General features: G+C 45.1%; 1 protein-coding gene across 1 annotated transcript in view; it reads right to left on the bottom strand.

Annotated features, from left to right (window-relative positions):
* ATP6V0A2 (ATPase H+ transporting V0 subunit a2) overlaps positions 1–24090 on the bottom strand; it is a 55182-nt gene that overhangs the window by 1922 nt on the left and 29170 nt on the right. The window contains exons 7-19 of the mRNA XM_025403721.1: positions 22865–22947; positions 21251–21344; positions 19623–19835; positions 13863–14013; positions 13461–13597; positions 13003–13190; positions 12815–12905; positions 10034–10152; positions 8968–9178; positions 6484–6603; positions 5323–5442; positions 3379–3496; positions 909–1080 (exon numbers count right to left, since the gene is read on the bottom strand). Coding sequence (XP_025259506.1) covers positions 909–1080; positions 3379–3496; positions 5323–5442; positions 6484–6603; positions 8968–9178; positions 10034–10152; positions 12815–12905; positions 13003–13190; positions 13461–13597; positions 13863–14013; positions 19623–19835; positions 21251–21344; positions 22865–22947 — 1817 coding nt within the window. The remainder of the gene's footprint in view (positions 1–908; positions 1081–3378; positions 3497–5322; positions 5443–6483; positions 6604–8967; positions 9179–10033; positions 10153–12814; positions 12906–13002; positions 13191–13460; positions 13598–13862; positions 14014–19622; positions 19836–21250; positions 21345–22864; positions 22948–24090) is intronic.

Raw genomic sequence — 24090 nt, 5'->3', positions numbered from 1 at the left:
GATTATGAAATCATATTCCTTAAAACAACATTTTAAGTTAAAAAAAAAACTTCCTGTGCTGAAATTGCTTCATTCCAAAATGTGTTCTTGGCACAATATTTTTCCCTAGCTACACACCGTCCCCCACCCCCAACCCTGTGCTGGCTTCCCAGTGTGAACAGAAACTCTGACACATCCGCTGCCTCTCACTGCCCAACACACAAAAGTGCGTGCACAAGTAACGAGACCCTCTCCTGCCACCTGGGTCACTGGAGGCACAGAGCAGTAATCTGACCTATACCATCGAACATTAAGAAATACATAAGAAGGATTTATTTTGCAGTAAGATAGAGCAAGCTGTCAGACTCAAAGTGAATTAGCAGTATGAAACACACATAAGTATTCTGCAAACTTAAACTTGCTTTTACTTGTCAGTGATAATAGTTCAGAAACAAAATACTTTTTTTTTTTTTTTGACATGGAGTTTCGCTCTTGTCCCCTAGCCTGGAGTACAATGGCGTGATCTCGGCTCACTGCAACCTCTGCCTGCTGGGTTCAAGCGATTCTCCTGCCTCAGTCTCCCAAGAATTATAGGCGTATGACACCACACCCAGCTAATTTTTGTATTATTAGTAGAGACAGGGTTTCATCATGTTGTCCAGGCTGGTCTTGAACTCCTGACCTCAGGTGATCCACCTGCCTTGGCCTCCCAAAGTGCCAGGATTACCCACATGAGTCACCACACCCGGCCCAAAATACAATTTTAACTCAGAGGATATGAACACAGATCCCAGTGGTAGGAAGGGAAGAACAGGCCTAAATTCAGCATTAGATTTTGCAGGGCTGTGTATATTCGGAGGGGCGGGGCGGTGGGCGGGGGGCGGGTATGTTTTTTAAATAACAGTTCCAAGGCTAGGTTTCAAACTCACCAGTGGAGGCGTATGGCGTGAAGAAACGCAGAAAGCCCTTCCATGATCAGAAGGATGAAAATGGTCAGAACTGCAAAGAGCGCGATAACCGGGAGCAGCAGCAAGACGCCATAGGTGGTGTCGACGCGGAGGCCCACGCGCATCAGCATGGCCCACAGGACATCAGACAGCTCTGCAAAGGAGTGCAGCCCGCACAGGTCACGCCCGCTTACGTACAGTGGGTCCCCCTGGGAGCTCCCTGGACTGTTTCCCTCTGACAGCTCTGAACTATCATCCCATAAAATAATAGACACACAGGTAACAGAGACCCAACTGCTTCTCATGGGAAAGCCAGTCAGCTCTGACACTGTCTCAAACACTAAGGAAGACCTGGTGCTCCAAAAACATCAGAGGCATCTCCCAAAGGGAGGTCTTGCCCCAGACTAGGTTTGGGTTAGTGACCTCCCAAAGCAGCACTGGACCAGGCAGCCAGAAACAGGCTCCCAGACCTGGTTCTGCCACTGAGGGACCAACTGGATGGCCGTGAGTAAAGCGCCAACACTCAGCGGGCTTCTGCCACCACCTCTGCAAAATGGAGATGAACGACCACAGGGCCCCTCCAGCCATACAATTCCAGGCCTTCGGCTATGCTTATAAAAACATGAGCATTTTTTTAATTAAAAAAAAAAAAAAAAAGACACTCTCTTGTCCAGTGGTTCCACAAGCACAGGCAGTGCTTGCTTTGCACAGTACTGCAGAAGCACAAAAGAGACCTTGCAATCAAACCCATCCGAAGCATCCCTAACTAATCCATGGGGGAAAAGGTTTGTTCTGTGGCCTTTAAAATTTGTGTTAAAACATTAAAAACTCTCTTATTGTTGGCTATATTGTTGGCCAACAATGAGAGAGTTGTTTTTTGTTTTTTGTTTTTTTTGAGACGGAGTCTTGCTCTGTCGCCCAGGCTGGAGTGCAGTGGCACGATCTCGGCTCACTGCAAGCTCTGCCTCCCGAGTTCACGCCATTCTCCTGCCTCAGCTTCCCAAGTAACGGGGACTACAGGCGCCCGCCACCATGCCCAGCTAATTTTTTGTATTTTTAGTAGAGACGGGGTTTCACCGTGTTAGCCAGGATGGTCTTAAAATCTCCTGACCTTGTGATCCGCCCGCCGAGGCCTCCCAAAGTGCTGGGATTACAGGCATGAGCCACCGCACCCGGCCAATAGAAGAGTTTTTAATGTTTTAACAAAAACTATAGGGAAATGAAAAAATGGTAAATATATCTTTAAAACATTAGAAGCACTAGGTATTAAAGTCTTTTGTCTGTTATTTAAAAAAAAAAACCAAAAAACCCAAAAAACCAGTTTATTAGGGTAGTTTGAACAGTGCTTGGTTCCTGTTGCGTAACTTGGCAAGCTGGGTGACCTGATCCAGAGCAAGCATCTTTCCTAATACTTGCCAAATTGTCCTATTTTTTTTTCCTTTAACTTTTTTTTTTTGAGACAGAGTCTCGCTCTGTCACCCAGGCCGGAAGGCAGTGACGTGATCTTGGCTCACTGCAACCTCCGCCTCCTAAGTTCACGCAATTCTCTTGCCTCAGCCTCCCAAGTCGCTGGGACTACAGGCACCCGCCACCATGCCCAGCTACTTTTTGTATTTTTAGTAGAGATGGGCTTTTGCCACGCTGGCCAGGCTGGTGTCAAACTCCTGACTTCAGGTGATCCACCTGCCTCGGCCTCCCAAAGTGCTGAGATTACAGGTGTGAGCCACCGCACCCGGCCTGTCCTATTATTTTCTAAGTTTGAACCCACTTGCAACACTGCACCCTCTGCACCCTTCAGTGTCCTGAAACATTGCCGAGCACCACTGGTGGGTCATCAGCATCTTCATCACAACACCCGCTGCACATAGGGTGGTAAATGCACCTGCACTTACCTACACAGCTAGTTACTGTGGTGACTGAAATTGGAACCATGCTGCTGGGGAACAGGTGTTAATTACACTCTGGAAACTAACATGTGTGCATTATTGGAATCGTACAAAGGGAGGACTCCTGTGATCAGAGCTACCCATGAGTGCTGTGGCAGGACTTGCTTGAAATAAACAGATATTCACACCTGGTAAGGCAGCACTGAATAAAATAACTACTAACAGAAACAGGAATGGCAACAGCAGCAAGTGTTTACACCAGAGGCTCCCAAGCCATCTCAGTTCTCAAAGCCCCTTGTGTCTCAGTGATTTTTTTTTTTAATTGGGCAGCCTCTGAAGCCAGACCAGCCTCAGAGAGACCCCCTCTGTGATTTTTCCACAGCACCCCTCAGCCAAAAGAAATAGCCAAGAGAGCTGTGTATTAAGTAGTGAATAGTATAAGTTCACATGGCAGCTGAAAGATGGTGCTATGACTATTAGTTACCAAGTTAAAATATCCCACAGTGCCCCCTGAGTCTGCTGGCACTACAGGGCGTTGGGAACTGCAGGTCTAAGCAGGAACTTACGTGCATGAGCCAGGCTGAGCGCCCAGAGCCTCAGGTAGGAGGCGGTGTTGGAGATGCATCCCAGGCAGTACTCAATGGAATGGATTACTTGGGTCATTAATATTTCTCCAAAATTAAACTGAGAGAGATCACACAACATATGTTAGAGTCATGATGTTACATGTGTACTTCTACATGCCAAGTGGGTTCCACTTCAAGGATTACAATGAAAGAGCTGCTGGCTGGATGCTGGTGAGAACACGCTGGAGCGTGAGGAACAGAAACCCAAGACTTGCACTCTGTCCATCACTCTGCCACTACCCAGCTCCAGGACCAGACTTTACCACCCCAAATCCCCACCTTCATCAGTCCCACTCCCACCCCATGCCTCAGACTCCCGTGTGTAAACCAAGAGGGTAGACCAGAGGAACTGCCACGGCCACAGCTGCTATACAAATGGGATTCCTGGGCAGGTCTCAGTAATTATGAAACCTCTACTGATAAAATAGGTATTCACCAACCGCAAGAGTAGAAGGCGATTCACTAGATGTGGGCATTCTAAGTAGAGCCAACCAGGGAAAACTATGCAAGGGGTCCCTGATAGGAAAAGGGCTGCAAAACACCAGGCAAGGTGACTCGGATGCGCTTTCCAGCTCTGCTTTTGTTTCTCTGTGATGCTTGAACTTAATTATTAATTGTCCCGAATTAAAACATGAAATTACATAATAATTACAAAATGCTCATTATATGAAATTTTGTTTGGTCCTCCCTAAATGGTCAAAGTAAAGTTTCCAAGAAAAGAAAGCAGAGGCCGTGCTCTGCTCTGTCTGCCCGGGACTGCACCTCTCTTCTTTGTGGGGAGCTACTACTTGCCTGTCCAGCCTTATATCCCCAACCACAGTTGCTCTGAATTATGTCCCCAAAAGTCTTATGCTGAAGCTCTAACTGCAATGTGACTGTATTTGAAGACAGAACCTTTGAGGAGGTAATCAAGGTTGAGTGAGGTCAGGAGGTGGGCCCTGACCCACTGTGACTGCTGTCTTCTGGGAAGAGCAGGAAAAGCAGGGGCACAGGCACAGAGGACAGGCCCTGGGCCGACACACAGCAAGCGAGCAGGGAGGCCTCGGGGAAAGCAGCCTGCCAGCATCTGAGTCCGGGCCTGCCAGCCTCCAGAGCTGTGAGAAAAAGTCTCTTATTGAAGCCACCCAGTCTGTGGTATTTTGTTATGGCAGCCCCAGGGGACTAAGACAGCAGTCACTGGTGCAGGGGACTGAGGCGGCAGTCACTGGTGCAGGGACAGCAAGTATGTGGGGATTTTTTCCTAAGAGTAACAAGCTGGTAAGGGCGCTTTGCTCGCTGATGGAAAAACTGAAAAAATAAGCCCAGGGCAACTTGTGACCATGGTTCTAGCATCATGGGGCCAACTGACTTCACAATATAAAGAAAACTTACAAAGAAAAAAAGCCAACCAAGGCCTCTTGGAATTGGAGACCCAAAAACTGTAATCATCCTGAAACCAACTCTACCTCTGTCCTGCCATGAGCCAGTAAAAATCCCTTTGCAATCAGAAAAAACTGGGTCTCTATTTCTTCCAACTATGGAAAAGTTCTGACTGACACAAGAAACTTCTGAAAGCAATGTTCATGGCACCTTAAGTCACTCCAGTCATAACTGGTAATATAACAGCAGAAATCCCACTGGAGAAGGAAAAGGACAAAATGACCCGAACTCACATATAATGCCACCAACTCTATCATCAAACAGCATTTGGAAAGCGCTAACCTTCACTCGAACCCTAACCACCGCCTGGTTGGCTTCAACAATGGAAACTGGTTTCTCATAGTTCTGGAGGCTGGAAGTCCCATTTCCTTAGCCATTTTTTAAGATGATTAAATATTATCTTAACATGATCATCTCTATGGAAGCTTGGTTACTTATCTATCAATAGCAGTTGAAAAGATTTACCTCTTCACACGCCATTTCCCTACATCCATCTTCCACCTGGTGATTTCCCTCTTCCACATCTTGGTTTCCCAGCAATGAAACTTCTTCCTCACTCTCTTTCCTTATAAGTGTGTAACCACTCTAACAACCAAAAGAGCACAGAGTCAGTGCCTGTAAAACCACAAGGTTGCGACAAAACAAAACTTTATTTATAGTTTCTTTGTTTCTCTTAATGATTCAGCTCTTTAAGAATAAAAAAGTTCTTTAGGCCAGGTGCAGTGGCTCACACCTGTAATCACAGCACTTTGGGAGGCCGAGGCAGGTGAATAACCTGAGGTCAGGGATTCGAGACTAGCCTGTGCAACACAGAAAAACCCCGTCTTTTACTAAAAATACAAAAATTAGCAGGGCGTGGTGGTGGGTGCCTGTAGTCCCCCTACTCAAGGGCTGAGGCAAGAGAATTGCTTGAACCCAGGAGGCAGACGTTGCAGTAAGCTGAGATAGTGCCACTGCACTCCAGCCTGGGCAACAGAGGAAGACTCCAGTCTCAAAAAAAAAAAGGAAAAAGAAAAAAGAAAATCTTAAAGAAGAAATTAAGAAGAATATGGAAAAAGGCATTTTAATTATGCCCATCTGAATTGAAGGATTGAGTTAAACTCCTAATAAGCCTGTAGTTCATGCCAGCAGGGCCTGTCTCCACAGGCCCTGGACACAGCAGGCTCTTTCAACATCAATGTTTTATTTACTTATTTATTTTGAGACAAGAGTCTTGCTCTGCTGCCCAGGCTGGAGTGCAGTGGCATGATCACAGCTCACTGCAACCTCTGCCTGCCAGGCTCAAGCAATCTCCCACCTCAGCCTCCTGAGTACCTGGGACTATAGGTGCACACCACCACACTGGCTTATTTTTGTATTTTTGGTAGAGACAGGGTTTCGCCATGTTGCCCAGGCTAGTCTCAAACTCCTGGGCTCAAGTGATCTGCCCGCTTTGGCCTCCCAAAGTGCTGGGATTACAGGTGTGAGCTACCATGCCCAGCCAACGTCAATGTTTTAAATAAAGGAAGCTTTGGCTTTTAAATCAAGACAAGGAACCCTCCAGGGGTGTTTTCTACACCAATCCTTGTATAACTGAAAGCAGACTTTGCTCACACTTTACAAGCATGCATCCAAACCGGCACTTACCCGGTTCACCCCGAAGCAACTACGCCCATTGTGAAGCCACAACAAAAACAGTGGCTTTCCCAAGAAGAGGACCGGGACAGACAATGCTGTGACAACCAGCAGCACTCTCTGGACATACTCCTGTTTGTGCAGAAGGTGAGAAACTCGATTACAACGTGAACGCACGCTCGCGGTGTCAGTAGCACACGATGAAATCAGTAAAGATCAAACAATGTCTCCACGCGAGGAACATTAAATAAATGCCAGCCAGCTACACTTGCCAGTGGGTTTTCTTTTCCTAAACTCACAGCTGAATTCTAGAACTGATGCATAACATTAATGACCCTGTGGTAAAGTATTATTTTGTTTCAGACCAGCAAGGAAGCTTTACAAAAATTGTAAATAAAGTCAAACTCCAACTAATCATTTTCTGGAAACACTGTAAATGAGAAAGCATAGCACAAGCAGAATATTTTTTATATTTTTGGTTCTGTTTTCCTGTTATTTGATGATTATAAAGACTGTTTGAGGACTCCTGAGTGTGAAGCAAGTGGATTTACCTCCACACACAGAAAATCGTGGAAGAGAATTCAGAACAAAACCAAAAAAACTTCCTTAGAAAAACCAAGATTTATAGTTACTTAAAGCTAAATCAAGAGCAAAACTCACTCAGGCTTACACAGCCACGGCAGTCCGCATGGCTTTCCAGGGTCTGGACGGGACACTGTGCTGTCCAAGCTTATCACTCTCTATGGCTGCCCCTCATCAAAAACAGGTCCCGAGAGCTCTGTGTGCTACTCAGGCACAGGGCTGTATTATCTACACAACATCAACACGATGAGCCTCTCGAAAAGCCGAGAGGTGGCGGCCACAGGCAGAGCCACATCAGAAGTCCTAGGCTGGAGCCAGGCTGACCTAGGTTACCAGCCTGGCCCTACAGACCGCTGAGTGACCAGGACTGCCCTGAGCCACTGGTTATCACCAGTAACAGGGGACGACACCACCTACCTCCTGGGGCTGTTGTGAGAACTAAGAAACACTAGGTAAAGAAAGCACACTTTCAGGTGTGCGGCAGGTACTGAATCAAGGGAGCTGCCCTTCACTGATGTTTCTGTCCACAGTGCCTATGCCCACTGAACGCCCTTGCTTTTATCTGTGGTGTCTATGCCATCGTACAAAGCTTCAACAAAATAATGATAAAATACAATTCTTAAAAATCATAAACAAGAGAAACAAAAAAAAAAGCAGAAACTTGAAAAGTTCAAAGAGAACGCAAATATGCATCTCGTCAACGAGGCCAAAGTTATGTAAGTTGCGCTTCAAATCCGACTTAAAACTTTCCAGCACCCAATAGAATGTGAAAAACAAAACCAAATGCTCCATTCACAGATTAACAAGATGAAGAACCAAAACACGGCTCAGGAGGAACACAGGCTCGGACACTACCGACTGGGAGGGTTTCCCAGATGTCCTCACAGACACTGGACAACGTGGTGAGCTGTGTCTGGGCCAGCATCCACGGGCAGGAGGTGCCGTGGCACTCAGAGCAGAAAGACCTTCAATGTAAGGTGGGTAAGAACTATGGCAAACGCTGACATTTACTGAGTAGCTGGCTTGTGCAAGTGCGTTCGTACGCACTTTGGACACATGTGCGCTACACCATGAACCAGCTCCTATTTTTAGTCCCACTTTACAGATGAGGAAACAGAGGCAGAGAGAAGTTAGTCATCTGCTCCAAGTTCCATCCTGAGGAAATGGCAGAGTGGGGCCTCAAGCAGAGCAGGGAACCCTGAGAGCCCACTGTGACATCACACAAATGTACAGTGAGAGGAAAGCTCATTTTTCGAAAGGGTCCATGTGCTGTGACCCAGGTGGTCCCTTCTAAATGGGGGGACTGGGCAGCCCTCGGGAAACCCTCCGGTAATGCATTTTCTTCCCACCAGTTCTGTTGGTTTCGGGGTTTTTTTGCTTTTGGTTTTAGTTGAGACAAGGTCTTGCTCTGTCACCCAGGCTGGAGTGAAGCAGAGCAGTTATGGTTCACTGCAGCCTCGACCTCCTGGGCTCAAGTGATCCTCCTGCCTCAGCTTCCCAAGTAGCTGGGACTACAGGTACAGCCACCACGCCTGGCAAATTTTGGTATTTTTTGTAGAGATGAGGTCTTGCTGTGTTGCCCAGGCTGGTCTTGAACTCACAGGCTCAAGCAATTCACCAGCCTTGGCCTCCCAAAGTGCTGGGATTACAGAAACGAGCCACTGTGCCCGGCCTCTTCCTACTCATTCTGATGGCTACTGAATGGCAGCGAGTTTGGTCATGCTGCCTGACCAGAGCCTGCACACAGCAGTCGAGCTGGACTGGCATCCTCCAGTGATGACACACGCAGAGACAGAAGCAGCCTTCCCAGGCTCCTGGGAGTCTGTGGAGATCACCCCGACACTTCTACTGCTCAGAATAAAAGGCTATTGGGAATACTTTCGTTAAGTTCATGAGAGTGGGAAGATGACTCACCTGCCCTGTGTAAAGACCATTTGTTTTACTGGTTGGGAATAAAAACATGTTAATAAATTCAATCAGAATGCTGGGAGCAACTCTGGAGGTTTCTGCTGAAAAAACCAGCCACTTGTAGAAAATCATAAATATAAGGTATCCAAAGATACAGAGCATGAAGAGAAGTTCTGGGATGGAAACCAGGTAAATGTTGAACTTCTTCCTGAAGTGCCTAGAAAAGAAAAGGAATCAATCAACCCATGAACAAGATCAGCCTACGTTAAAAAGAGTACATTTAACTCTCTACAACTAAACATAAAGCGAATTTCAGAATAACACCATTTCTCATATGATGACTCCAGATACATCTGAGTATCCAGATACATCTACGAGGAAGAGATGTGAGGTCGGCCAAAATGACTACAGTTTTGGGGGTCAAATCTCACTCAAATTTTCTTCCTTGGTTCCCTAATTCAGAAACATTTTCTTCCTTAAAGTAAGGCTACACAATATTAGTGAATCTGGCTCCAAAATGCTGTATCTTACATTGTTATAAAAGTTTTTTAAGACTCCAGTTATAGTGACTTAAAGCTACAACATCAAATTATACAAATTATGTTTACAGATGAGAATGAACAGGTCTAGTTAGAGAAAAATGACACCATCTCTTACTCTTCATATACTAGCTCTAATAAAGTAAAAACAAAAAGATTTTTTATTGGTAAAATAAAAACGGAATATGACAAGCATCCCTTCTGGAAATCGACATGAATGCACATGTCAGATGTCTCCCCCACTTGAATGGAAGCTCCACTGGGGCAATAAATTTTTTCTGCCCTCCTCACTGCTGAACCCCGAGTGCCTAAAATAGCACTTGGCACTACTATGCGCTCGATAAATACATATTTGCTGAATGAATGAATTGCTGAAACCACAGAAAATCTAAACAGCCACAACAGAATCATGTAAATACAACATCATATTGGCTGCCCCTTACCCAATAAATACAGTCACCAACAAGAAGCAAAACTGAAGAAATGCCAAGTTTGGTTTATAAATATTGCTTAAAAAAAAAATCTGTACTTACAAGTGGTTAAATATTCCCAGAATGACTCCAAAAGTCATGTGAATGATTCCTAAAATCACAGACATTTTCATTTTGAAAGAGTTTAGAAAAGTGAGGCGATTTGTGGCCAAGTTCCAAATCTAAAACCAAACCAAACAAAACAAAACAGAATCTTTAACTTCCTTCAACAGGTGACACTCAAGAAAGTCCCTGTCTTAACTCGAAAGGTGGCTCTAAGTTTAAGAAGGAAACAACATTCAGGCTTTTCTTTTGATGCTTTCAATCTGAGAACCATTGATTTCCTTAAACCAGGGCCACAGACAGTTAGAAAACAATTTTATCACTGTTAATGCCAAAGGATGCCAGATGGAACCACATAGCACTTAGGGAGATGTGCCTGGGAAGTCTTGACAAAAGGCAAGGCTAGGGAAAGTCACACACAGCTCAGAGACTGGAAGGGTCAGGACACTTTCAAGGTCCTGGGTTATGTCCCCTCTACGTGGGCAGGAGACATACATGTGTCATCACACATTTATATACATGTGCCGTACATGCTCCTATATGTCTATTTTGTCATAAAGTTTAGCTGTGAATACAATGAAATCAGAAATGCTGCAAGTGGCCAAGCCAAGATGTGCCAAGAGGGACTCCAGGCCATGGCTGACCTCCCCAGGGTGCCCCTGGCTGGTCTGAGTCCCCACAACCTCCTCACTCACTGACTGCTTCTCTTACTGTCTGAAAATGAATTCCTACAACCTGCTCTTCAGGTGGGTTAGGAAAAGGGAAACAGGGCCTATTAAAACAGAATCTTTTTTTTATTTTTTTATTTTTGAGGAGTCTCACTCTGTCACCCAGGCTGGAATGCAGTGGCGCAATCTCGGCTCACTGCAACCTCCACCTCCCGGGTTCAAGCAATTCTCCTGCCTCAGCCTCCTGAGTAGCTGGACCAGCATGCCTGGCTAATGTCTGTATTTTTAGTAGAGACAGGGTTTTGCCATGTTGGCCAGGCTAGTCTCAAACACCTGACCTCAGGTGATCCTCCTGCCTTGGCCTCCCAAAGTGCTGGGATTACAAGTGTGAGCCACTGCGCCCGGCCTTTTTTTTTTTTTTTTTTTCTTTAAGATAAGGGGTCTCCCTGTCACCTAGGGCTACAGTACAGTGGAGCAATCACGGCTCACTGCAGCCTTGACCTCCTGGACTCAAGCAATCTTCCCACCTCAGCCTTCCGACAAGCTGGGACCACAGGCGCGCACCACCACTCCCAGGTAATTTTAAAACTTCTAGTCTCCCAGTTCCTAGCCCTGAATTATCTCATTTTGCCCTTGGAAAAGTAAGATTTTAGAATGAAGTATTCAGGGCTGAGAACTAGGAGGCCAGTCAACTTCGCTGATATATTTATATTATATATACTTTTATATATTATTTTAAAGTATGCATTTTATATATGTAATGTACATACATTGGTTTACTTTTGAACTAAATGAATGTAATGCCTAGTTTAAAATTAAGTTAAAACAGAAAGACAAAACCATATCCCAATTTCCTCCAACGCCTCTCAAAAAAAAAAAAAAAAAACTCACTCAAACTTTGTTCCTTGGTTCCCTTATTCAGAAACATTTCTTTCCTTAACACAAAGCTACAAGTTATCACTGAATTTGGCTCCAAAATACTGTGTCTTAAAGAAACTGTTGTAGCTGTGTTTCCAAGTTTTCAGTTACATTAAGACTTAATGCTACAACATGAAATTATACTAATCATGATCAGAGGTAAGAATAAACAGAACACACTAAGAGATACTGCCTCCTTGGAGAGCCCAGGTTAAGGAATGCTAGACTTTCTTTGCCCAATGACTGTACACAATTACATCCACAAACTAATTTTGAGATGGTTTCTGAGTCATTCTTTTGATTCTCCAGAAAGACTCCTGACAGCCCAGAAAAACCCCACCCAGCCCTGAGGTCCGATGCCTCAGCCACTGCCGCTGAGCCCTAGAAGGGGCTGGGGGTCCTGGCACCCTGCGGCTACTTCTCCATTTTCTGTTTTATTTATTTATTTATTTATTTACTTTTTGAGACGGAGTCTCGCTCTGTTGCCCAGGCTGGAGTGCAGTGGCCGGATCTCAGCTCACTGCAAGCTCCGCCTCCCAGGTTCACGCCATTCTCCTGCCTCAGCCTCCCAAGTAGCTGGGACTACAGGCGCCCACCACCACGCCCAGCTAATTTTTTGTATTTTTAGTAGAGACAGGGTTTCACCGTGTTAGCCAGGATGGTCTCGATCTCCTGACCTCGTGATCTGCCCGCCTCGGCCTCCCAAAGTGCTGGAAATACAGGCCTGAGTACTTCTCCATTTTCTTTCTACTAACACTTCTCCCATTCCAAACAACTACCCCAGTAAGCTCTACAATAACCTTACGCTTCCTTTCAGCTCTAACATTCCATACTACTTCTTTCCAGATCAAGGGTTTTTAAAAGTTCACATATACAAGGAAGAAATGTAGGAAATGGCACACATTTCGGGGCTACTGAAGTGCCATTTTTCGCCAGAGGAAAATAGGTAGGACACATGACAGAACACAGTCCTGGCTCTCTGAGGACTTCCTCTGACCTCACCTTCCCAAACCAAGGGACCCCAGCTCCTGGCCTCCCCACCCAATGTCCGGGACTGGGATGCACAGGGGCTAATGCGCACCTCCCCCTTGGTGCAGCGTGAACCCTGCTCAACAGTCTAGAGAACCTCGTGGCGCCCGAAGCTAAGTGGCACCACAGAGCACCCAGAGACAATGACAGAGTGCGGTGCACTCACAGGATCAATGCCAAGGGGATAAGGGCCTTGGAACACTCCAGGAACGCTTGGATCCAACTGCAAAATGCTGTTGTGCCTGACGACGCTGTCACTGTAACAAAAAGCAGAGTGAGGAGGCTGACCAGGGAGGAGGAAGGTCTAGGAAACATGCTTCCCACCCAGAGCATCACCAGCTATGGGACACTTACTTCCAAAGCACCATCTTCTTACGTTCTGCGGGGGGGTGGCTGGAGGTGTACATGGCAGACACGTTCCACCCAGAGCCGAACAGGTTGACTGACTTTGAGAAACAGTCATTGTAGATGAGGCCGGTGTACACCGAGAACAGCCCCATCAGCAGGAGGATGTACCGGCCATTAAAGAACATCCTCATGATCTGTGAAGGGCAAGGCGGGAGGATCAGAATATGGTTACTGGAGGGTGTCCATGTGACAGCTGTCGGTGTGGGAACCACCCTCACCACTCCTCCCGCGGCTTCTCAGAAAACAGCCTGGCCCCGCAGACATCCCTGTCAGCCACAGCTGACAGGCCACACACCTGCCCAGTACAGCCACAGCCTACAGCGAACATCTAAGGGGTGTGTCTCTTTCGGTCACTGCTAATGCCACCCAACCAGATATACGAGCTGGAGTGTTTATATTTTTACCTCTTGTGACTGATTTAGTCTGGGATGATTTTCATTTAACACCAACAAAAGGGCAAATAAAAACATCACAAAGCCATGTCCGAAGTCTCCAAACATCACAGCAAATAAAAACGGGAAGGTGATGATGGTAAAGAGAGCTGCAGAAAAAAGGAAAAGAGATCTCTGATTCACAGCAAATATGGAAAATCTGAGTTCATTCAAACACAATGATACACAACGATCTGGACTTTCTCCAGAATTCCCAAGATAGGATTGTGTGGTTACATTTAAAACCTTATAGTTTTAAATAAGATAGCAAAAAAGTAGCGATCAGCCTCTTTTTCCAAATATCTATTCCATTCTTAGCGCAAGAATGCGGCAATGCCATTGGAAATATGGGTATTTACGAATCAGACTTCCAACCTGGATTGACTTCTCTGTAGCTTCCTACTCCATAAGCATCCACGATGTTCTGAAATCCCTCGGTGAACTTGTTGGTGCGGATTCGAGTGGGGGGTGTTTCTTTCGTGGGGATTATGTTCATGAATGAGGGGATTGTAGCACCACTCTCTCTCTTCCACATAAACAAGGAAAGGAAAAAAATTACTATCCAAGAAGAAAATTACTATCCATATTCAACAAATCTGGGTTACTGCTTTGTTTTTATTTTTGAGACGGAGTTTCACTCTTGTTGCCCAGGCTGGAGTGCAATGGTACGATCTTGGCTCACCGCAACCTCTGCTTCCTGGGTTCAAGTGATTCTCCTGCCTCAGCTTCCTGAGTAGCTGGATTACAGGGGCCCACCACCACACCAGCTAATTTTGTATTTTTTGGGGTTTCTCCATGTTGGTCAGGTTAGTCTCGAACTCCCAACCTCAGGTGATCCACCTGCCTTGGCCTCCCAGTGTGCTGGGATTACAGGTGTGAGCCACCGCACCCAGCCTTGGGTTACTGCTTTTGCAACGCTCTGTGTGTAGCTTTGGTACAGGATTAATCTCCACTCAACAGGGTCAAGAGCAGCGAGAGGGGCTGGGGGAAAAGCCCGTCTGTGAGGAAGCAGGGGCTTGAGGAGGGTGGCACTTGGGGGCTGTGGTCTCCAAGAAGGAAGGGGGAGAGCAGGACTGAATGGGCCAGAAGTGAATGGGGGCTGGGGAATGCGGGGCACATGGGTATGGAATTGGCTCAGTCACCGACAGAAAACTGACACTGAGTACTTTATCTCTTAAAAACGGTGAAGAAAGAGGAAGTTTGAGGCAACTGCAATATACTTAATAAAAAAATGAGAAAGGCAAGAATAAACCAGAATGTCACATGAATTCTAGTATGGCAAAATCATAAATATAACTTTATCCATCAGTGTTTACAATTCTTCTGAAACGCATTATATTGATTTATAATGAAAATACTTTTAAAATAAGGTAAAACAGGTTATTGCCAGAATAGCAGATTTTCCGGTCAAAATAAGTCTCTTTTTATTTTATTTTATTTTTTTTTTGAGAAGGAGTCTTGCTCTGTCACAAAGGTTGGAGTGCAGTGGCATGATCTTGGCTCACTGCAACCTCTGCCTCCCAGGTTCATGCGATTCTCGTGTCTCAGCCTCCCAGGTAGCTGGGATTACATGTGTGCAGCACACCACCACATCTGACTACTTTTTGTATTTTTAGTAGAGACGGGATTTCACCATGTTAGTCAGGCTAATCTTTACTAAAAATACAAAAACTAGACAGGCGTGGTGGTGCGCACATGTAATCCCAGCTACTTGGGAGGCTGAGGCACGAGAATTGCTTGAACCCGGGAGGCAGAGGTTGCAGTGAGCTGAGATCACTCCACTGTACTCCAGCCTGGGTGACAGAGTGAGACTCCTTCTCAAAAACAAAAAAAAATAAAATAAAAAGAGGCTTATTTTGACTGGAAAATCTGCTATTTTGGCAATAACCTGTTTTACGTTACTTTAAAAATGTTTTCATTATCAATCAATCTTATAAGGTCATAAGAAGAAAAAAGCCAGGGAGTAGAATACCACCCCACAGACAGTGAGAAGACGCCAGAAAGAAGGTCCACAAGACAGATAAAACCAGTGTAACTGACTGATTCAAAAGGAGTTAAAAGAATTAAGAAAATAATACAAGACAGGAAAAAGCACCAGGAATCAGATTTTAAAAGACTCAGGAATGAGGTAACAGAACTCAAGAAGGAACTAGGAAAAAGAGAAAAAAAAATTTCAGAAATAAGACAAAACCAGAAGGAACACAAAAGTGAAGAACCCTTCCTCATACTGCTGTTAAGAGAAACAGAAGGCACAGAGGGGAAATCTTACAAATCAAAAAGAAGGAACAAAAGACAAAAAGGATTCAAGGGAAAGTGACAGATACTGAAGATAAGCAAAGAAGGTTCCACTGAAAGATGACAGGAGGTCCTAAAAGAAGAAAACCAAAGCAAGACAGTAGAGCAAATACCAGAAACTACAATTCAGGAGAACGTTTATGAAATTAACAAAACCACCACCAAAGACTATATATTGAAAGAACATACAGAAAGACCACATTAAGAGACACATTCTGGGCCAGGCGCGATGGCTCATGCCTGTAATCCCAGCATTTTGGAAGGTCAAGGCAGGTGGATCACTTGGGATCAGGAGTTCGAGACCAGCCCGTCCAACATGATGAAATCCCATCTCTGCTAAAAATTCACACACACAAATTAGCCAGGCATGGCAGTGCAGACCTCCAGACCCAGCTACTTGAGAGGCTGAGAATCATTTGAATTCTCACTGCATGAGAATCACTTGAACCTGGGAGGCAGAGGTTGCAGTGAGCCAGTATCATGCCACTGTACTCCAGCCTGGGTGAAAGAGCCAGACTCTATCTCCAAAAAAGAGAGAGAGAGAGAGAGAGAGACACATTCTGTAAAATCATTGTTTTTTGGTTTTTTGTTTTGTTTTTTGTTTTGAGACAAGGTCTGGCTCTGTTGCTCAGGCTAGAGCGCAATACAGCCTCAACCTCCCAGGCTCAAGCAATCCTCCCACCCCACCCTCCAGAGTAGCTGAGATTACAGGTGCATCACCACATCTGGCTCATTTTTAAGTTTTTTTGTAGAGATGGGGTTTAACCATGTTGCCCAGGCTGAAAATCACTAGTCTTTAAAGACAAAACAAAACTAAACTAAACTTAAAAAGCACAAGAATTACAAGGAAAAGAAAATTAGATTAGCATCAGGCTTTTTGTTGGGAGCATGGTGCCAGAACAAGATGGAAGAACATGTGTAAGATACTCAAGGGGAAAAAAAATGAGCCCAGAATTTTATTTCCAGAAAAACTAACTCCCAATTATAAAAAGCAGCAGACAGCTACTGTGATCAATGTGAGAATTCAGGGAATACGATTCTCGCAAGCCTCTGTGAGGCATCTCTAGGGAATGAGCTTCAGGCAGCCAAGTGACTAGAGAGACATGAACCCAAGAACTGGGATCTGCAGACTGGAGGCTGAGACTCCCCTCTTCCGCCTGGCACAGCCTATTAGGAGTTCCGCATGTGAGTCCCCTGTGTGCCTGATCAAATTCAATCTTGGCAACAGAAAAAAAGGCATCCTGTATGTAGACAGGAGCTGACTACCAAGGCAACCGTGAAGAGCCAGATTCATGAGGTGTGGGGATGCAGGTGATGAGCCAGGCTTCATCAACACTGGAGAATGTCTCAGTCACCTGCTTTTATCTTCGAAAGCCAGCTCCTTTTCAAGAAAACTAAAAACGTATGGAGAAAAATAACACAGGACAGGACAGATGAGGAAAGGGAAGAGACGGCGACTGTGAGCAGTAAGAGGTGGGCTGAGAGCTTAGCACCCTTGATGGGAAACCAAGAGTCGGAGTGCACAAGCAGAGCAAAGAACAGCTATGCAGCGGGAGGTGGCCACGTGGCCACTGAGGCCTTAATACACAGCTCTCAAGAGACCCCAGTGCGTGTGCACGCGGGAGACGGAGAAACAGCACCATGGGCTCGATCAAGAGACCCCAGCGCGTGTGCACGCGGGAGATGGAGAAACAGCACCATGGGCTCGATCTGAATTGAATGCAGCCACCTTGAAAGTTACAAAGCAGCACACATACCACATATAACAGGAGTACTAGTCATGTCCCTCAAACTCATGTCACCTCAGTAAAAGAAGAATCATCTGTGTTTATCTCTCAAATAGGTGGTTCATACTCTAAATAACAAAATACTATTTATGTGTTGCTGTCTTTCTCAGTACTGGGTATTCATGTTGATGTCATAATGGACATTATATTTTACATTTGTATCATCACAGAATTATGCAATGAGACAAGGTCACATAACCAAAACACTCATGAAAAAGGTGTTCCTTTAACTGTCACTTGAAATACGTAAACCTGTTCTTTCCATGACCAAAAACCGAGTTTAATGTAGAAGAAAACCTCGCAGGAACATGGAAGAATTATACTAGAATCTTGCAGTGGGAAAAGCCTGTGATTCAACATCTGGAAGGTGTAAGAGCAAAGATGGATAAGTTCAACTATATTGTGCATGGCCAAAACAAACAAACAAACAAATAGAAACATCCTAGGTCAAAAGACGAGGGACAAACCGGGGAAAATATTCTTACTGGTGTCACAGACCAGGAGCCAACAGAAATTGGCAAGAAAAAGGCCAACATATGATGGAAAATGGCTGTAGAATATGAACAGACAGTTCACCAAAAAAAGAAAATTTAAAAGGCTCTTTTTTTTTTTTGAGACAAAGTTTTGCTCTTGTTGCCCAGGCTGGAGTGCAGTGGCGCCATCTTGGCTCACTGCAACCTCTTCCTCCCGGGTTCAAGCGATTCTCCTGCCTCAGCTTCCCGAGTAGCTAGGATTACAGGCATGATACAAGCATGTGCCACCACGGCTGGCTAATTTTGTATTTTTAGTAGAGATGGGGTTTCACCATGTTGGTCAGGCTGGTCTCAATCTCCTGACCTCGTGATCCAGCTGCCTCGGCCTGCCAATGTGCTGGGATTACAGGTGTGAGCCACTGCACCCGGCCAAAGGGTTCTTAAACAAAAAAAAGGTATTCCCCTTCACTCATAATGAGAGAAATACAATAGCTGACAACATCTATCAACATCAGTCCAGCAATTCCATTTCTGGGAATTTATCCTACAAATAGATTTGACATCACAGTGCTATCTGTAAAAGTGGAAACTACCTAAATGACCAGAAAACTGGTTAAATAAACCATGGTATGCACACAACAGAATATTAAACAGTTAAAAGAAAAATAGAGAAGTTTTATTAAGTGAAAAGAATAGTATGAATAGCGCCCTTTTGTGAAGAAAAAGAAAGAAAAATAATATCTACTCATATCTGCTTATCTATGGTTAAGAAACTCAAAGAACTAACAGAACTGAAGTAATGGTTATCTTTGAGTAGAGGAAGTGGACAAGTAAGGCTATGGGGTGGGAGGAAGCCACTGAACTGTGTCTTTCATACTCTTTTATTTCTTTTCACTTTTAAACCATGTGAATGAATTACTTACTCAAAAAAGCAATGTAAAAACACATGTACACACATACACCTTTGAATGAGTAGCTCACCATAATTTCAGTTCCAAAACAGAGCCAAGGCTGGGCACAGTGGCTCACACCTGTAATCCCAGCACTTTGGGAGGCTGAGGCAGGAGGATCCCTTGGGGCCAGAAGTTTGAGACCAGCCTCGGCAACAGAGTAAAACCCCATCTCTATTTTAATTTTTTAAATTAATATTTAAAAAAAAACAAGGCCGGGTGTGGTGGCTCACACCTATAATCCCAGCATTCTGGGAGGCCGAGGCAGGTGAATCATGAGGTCAGGAGATGAAGACCATCCTGGCTAACACAGTGAAACCCTGTCTCTACTAAAAATACAAAACATTAGCCGGCTGTGGTGGTCGGCACCTGTAATCCCAGCTCCTTGGGAGGCTGAGGCAGGAGAATGGCATGAACCTGGGGGGCGGAGCTTGCAGTGAGCTGAGATGGTGCCACTGCACTCCTGCCTGGGCAATGGAGTGAGACTCTGTCTCAAAAAAAAAAAAAAGAAGAGTCAACACAGTGCATTCTCATTACTCTATGAAATTCTCCTTTCTTTTTTTTCTCGGAATTTATCAGTTCCATCAGTCTCTCTTCTATTCCTGGCAGAGGAGAGGAAGGCAGCCTTACCGAGCCCTCCTCCAGCGCCCGGCGCAGGTCCTGCAGATCCGCCTCGGGACACCAGACCTCGGCAATGAGGCACTTGTTGGTCACGTCAAAGCTGCACATGTTCAGCATGTGGTAGATGGCCTTCATTTTCTTCACCTGGATCACACGGCTGTAGACAGACTCGGCAGCTTTACATAGCACTTGCCTCAAATAGTCCTCGGTTTTGTGCAGTACCTAGGGAAGAACAACAGTGGAATGGGCATGTTTTGGTTTTTGTCCACCTGGCACCCGACTTCCTTTAGAGGACTTTTGCCCCATTGACAGAGGATCATTCCAGGCATCTGCCTATCCTGGTGGCAGCTAAGGGAGCCGTTCCTTCCTTCTCCTCCCTGCCCCTAGTACCACTCGGAGGTGGGCAGAAAAATCTAAGCTCAGTCAATCAGATGCCCTATTTTGGGAGGTTGCCTCTGGAGAACATGACCCCGGGGCACAGGAAATGGTGAGATGTCATCGTCACTGCAGCAGCATGGTGGTCTACCAGGGTCCAGCAAGCTCCCCGGGTTCCTACCCATTCCCAAGCTTGGCCTCGCCTCATCAACCCTGTGAGCCACCAACACCCATCCCACCCTGCCAAGAAATCCTCTCTCGCTTAACTGAGTCAGAAGGATACTTCTTGGCAACAAGAATCCTCACTGTCATCAGGAGAAAAATGAATTTAAATCCTGCTGGTAAAATAATGCCCTCACCATGTTAACTGGGGCTGGCTTGTCTTGGGTGATCAAGAATTACAATCCAGACCAGGGGCAGTGGCTCATGCCTGTAATTCCAGCACTCTGGGAGGCCGAGGCAGGTGCATCACGAGGTCAGGAGATCAAGACCATCCTGGCCAACATGATGAAACCCCATCTCTACTAAAAATACAAAAAATTTAGCAGGGATTGGTGGCACATGCCTGTAATCCCAGCTCGGGAGGCTGAGGCAGGAGAATTGCTTGAACCCAGGAGGCAGAGACTGCGGTGAGCTGAGATTACACCACAGCATTCCAGCCTGGCAACAGGGCATGATTCCACCTCAAAAAAAAAAAGATTACAAGAATTACAATCTAGGCTGAGTGTGGTGGCGCACGTCTGTAATCCCAGCACTTTGGGAGGCTGAGGTGGGCAAATCATTTGAGGTCAGGAATTTGAGACGAGCCTGGGCAACGTGGTGACACTCTGTCTCTACTAAAAATACCACAATTGGCCAGGCATGGTGATGTACGCCTGTAATCCCGGCTACTCGGGAGGCTGAGGCAGAGATTGCTTGAACCCAGGAAGCAGAGGTTGCAGTGAGCTGAGATTACGCCACTGCACTCAAAGGCTGGGCAACAGAGCGAGACCGTCTCAAAAAGAAAAAAGAATTACCATCCAACATATCAAAGGTGACCACAGAATATTTGTTTAAAGCCATGTCATTACTACTCAGGTTCCTAACATGTTGCTAAAATAAAACTTCCATGGGGAAGAGGGAGGGAAGCAACATTCCAATCTCACTAGAACATCTTGATTTGTCTATGACCGATATTATCTATGTTAAAAAAACAGAGAAAATGTATGTGTAAATGTTTGGCAGCCCTCAGATAAGGAGGCATCCGCTCCCGGCTTACTCACAGTGTAGAGATCTTGAATGCGGGTGTTCAGCCCCTCCTGGATCTCCCTCCGCTCCTCGGCTGTGTTTGGATAGGGGTACACATGGCAGTGGTAGCTGGAAGACAGAGTTGAACACGCTCTCACATCTGTCAACACTAGAACTAAACGCATTCACCTCCCTGGCACATCTTCTGGCAAAACGAAATGAAAGCAGTCATTTGGGAGACACAGGTGCAGACGCAGGCATCCGCCCTTGGTCAGGCCATGCATACAGATGCTCAACAACCACCTGCTGAGTGGGACAAATTTAGCAAACTCCCTGTTGGATCCAAATTCCACTCCTGCCCTCAATGATTCCTGGCAGCTCATTCCCAATTCCAGCTTCCTAAAATTCAACAATATCCTTGGGCTTGGAATCACTGAACAGGTTTAAACACAAACACAAAGACACACACAGACACACACACACACACACACACACACACACAAACAAAAGGAGAAAAGAGCTCTGGCTTCCTAGCAATTGCCTTTGACAGAGTCTGCAGTCTCCCTGGCTCCTCTCAGGGCCACTCGGCACCCAGACTGCATGGGGGAATGCCGAGCTGTGTCCCCAAACTGCAGTCATTCCCAGACCACCTTCATATGTTAACACCATACTTTTATTTTTCTTTAAGTTCTGCCTCTGAAAAATTAAATACCTATTCTAGCCTTATCCTAAGCAACAATATCTGTGAAATCATGGGTTTGCTGAGCTGGGTATAGTTTTTTAATCGATAGTAAAACAAATATCTGTCTATGAAAATAAAAGGCTTATCCAGGGGACACCTGAATTTACTTTCTATTCCACCAATTGAGAACCAAATTCTAGTAAATAGAAAACACCCAAACCCCCCTCCACCCTGCAAGAAACAAGGCAAGCTGAGTTCTCCATTGGTGGAAGAAAGCAAAGGGGTGTTCTTTTGAGTTTTCTGACTTTGTTTGGCTTTTGCTTATGTTCCCATTTGCTGACAGGAGTAAGTCACAGATTATTGTTGTACCACAACTCAAAATTACTGATGGCTTTTGTCGACCTGACATCTTTCACCTGATCATCTCATTTAGTCCTACGAGACCTATAAGAAAGCAATCACTCTCCCCTTTTACAGATGAAGAAACTGAGGCTTGGTCACTTGTCCAAGTGAGTCCAATGAGAGAGCGACACAGGGAGACTATGCATCCAGACAGGCCCCTGAGCACCCCTACTCACCACATGCCACACCCTGCCCCAGGGTACCCAGGATAGAAGTGGTGCCACATGCTCAGTGATAACAGATAAGCCCAATGGGCAGCTCAAAGCAACATGAAATCACAACATATGAAAACTTCATTCCTTTTTCAACCAATCTGAAGCCTTGATCCCCAAAGAAAAAAGTCAATTCTAGTAATATTATTAACACAGTCTCAACTTTTAAATTATTTTAAGTAATGCATTGGTAAGAGAGATGACAAATTAAATGTTTAAGAACTTGACAGTGCAGCAAAGAAATCATATAACAAAAACTAGCAGCCACTCTATTTCTGACTCCAGAGGTATGTTGAAGGAAAACTTGAGGTGGTTGAATATAAAGACATAAATGAAATGTTTCTTTTTCTTACCAATCACAAATCTTCTTAACCTTGTGGCCAATCTGCTCTCCCCAAAAGGATATTAAAAAGACATACCATTTTATGACTTCCCCCTACAAAGAATGAATAAGGGTAAGTGTTACTTCTGTGTGTAGAACTTCTAGAACTTTGGCAGCTCAAACACTGTCAAAGCGTTCATTCATTAATTCAAACCAGTCAATCCTCCTTATTTGAGGATTCTGTAATTACAAATTCACCTACTTGTAATAACAGCCCCAAATCAATCCACAGAGCACTTTCAGTCATGTGCACAGCAGCCAAAAATTTTAGGCACCCGACACCCAGGTTCCCAGGTAAAGTCCAACAAGGTGACACCCTCCCTTCCCATCTCCACTCTCAGACTATCACCAAGCGTCCTTTTCAGAGTCTGTTTGGTGTCATGTTTTTCACACTTCTGTGGTTTTTTTGGTGATTTCACAGTATAAACAGCCCCAAGTGTAGGGCTGAGGTGTAGTCTGTTGCCCTGTGTCACGGGAAGTCAGGGACCCTGAACGGAGGGACCAGCTGGAACCGTGGCAGAACAACATAAATTGTGAAGATTTCATGGACATTTATCAGTTCCCAAAAGTAATACTTTCATAATTTCTTACACCTGTCTTTACTGCAATCTCTGAACATACATTGTGAATATTTTATGGACATTTATCACTTCCCTAATAATGCTCTTATAATTTCTTATGCCTGTCTTTACTTTAATCTCTTAATCCTGTTATCTTCATAAGCTGAGAATGTACGTCACCTCTGGAACACTATTGTACAAATTGATTGTAAAATGTGTGTTTGAACAATATGAAATCAGTGCACCTTGACAAAGAATAGAATAACAGTGATTTTCAGGGAACAAGGGAAGATAACCATAAGGTCTGACTGCCTGTGGGATCGGGCAGAATAGAGCCATATTTTTCTTCTTGCGGAGAGCCTATAAACAGACGTGCAAGTAAGAGAGATATCACTGAATTCTTTTTCCAGCAAGGAATACCCTGGGGAAGGAATGCATTCCTGGGGGGAGGTCTGTAAATGGCAGCTCTGGGAGTGTCTGTCTTATCCGGTTGAGATAAGGACTGAAATACACCCTGGTCTCCTGCAGTACCCTCAGGCTTATTAGGGTGGGGGAAAGATCCCACCCTGGTAAATTTGAGGTCAGACCGGTTCTCTGCTTTCAAACCCTGTTTTCTTTTTTTTTTTTTTTTTTTTTT

Source organism: Theropithecus gelada, chromosome 11, assembly GCF_003255815.1.
Source record: "Theropithecus gelada isolate Dixy chromosome 11, Tgel_1.0, whole genome shotgun sequence".
Classification (NCBI taxonomy): Eukaryota; Metazoa; Chordata; class Mammalia; order Primates; family Cercopithecidae; genus Theropithecus; species Theropithecus gelada.
Note: the sequence above shows the minus strand (reverse complement) of the source record. Positions and strands in the feature narration are given on the sequence as shown.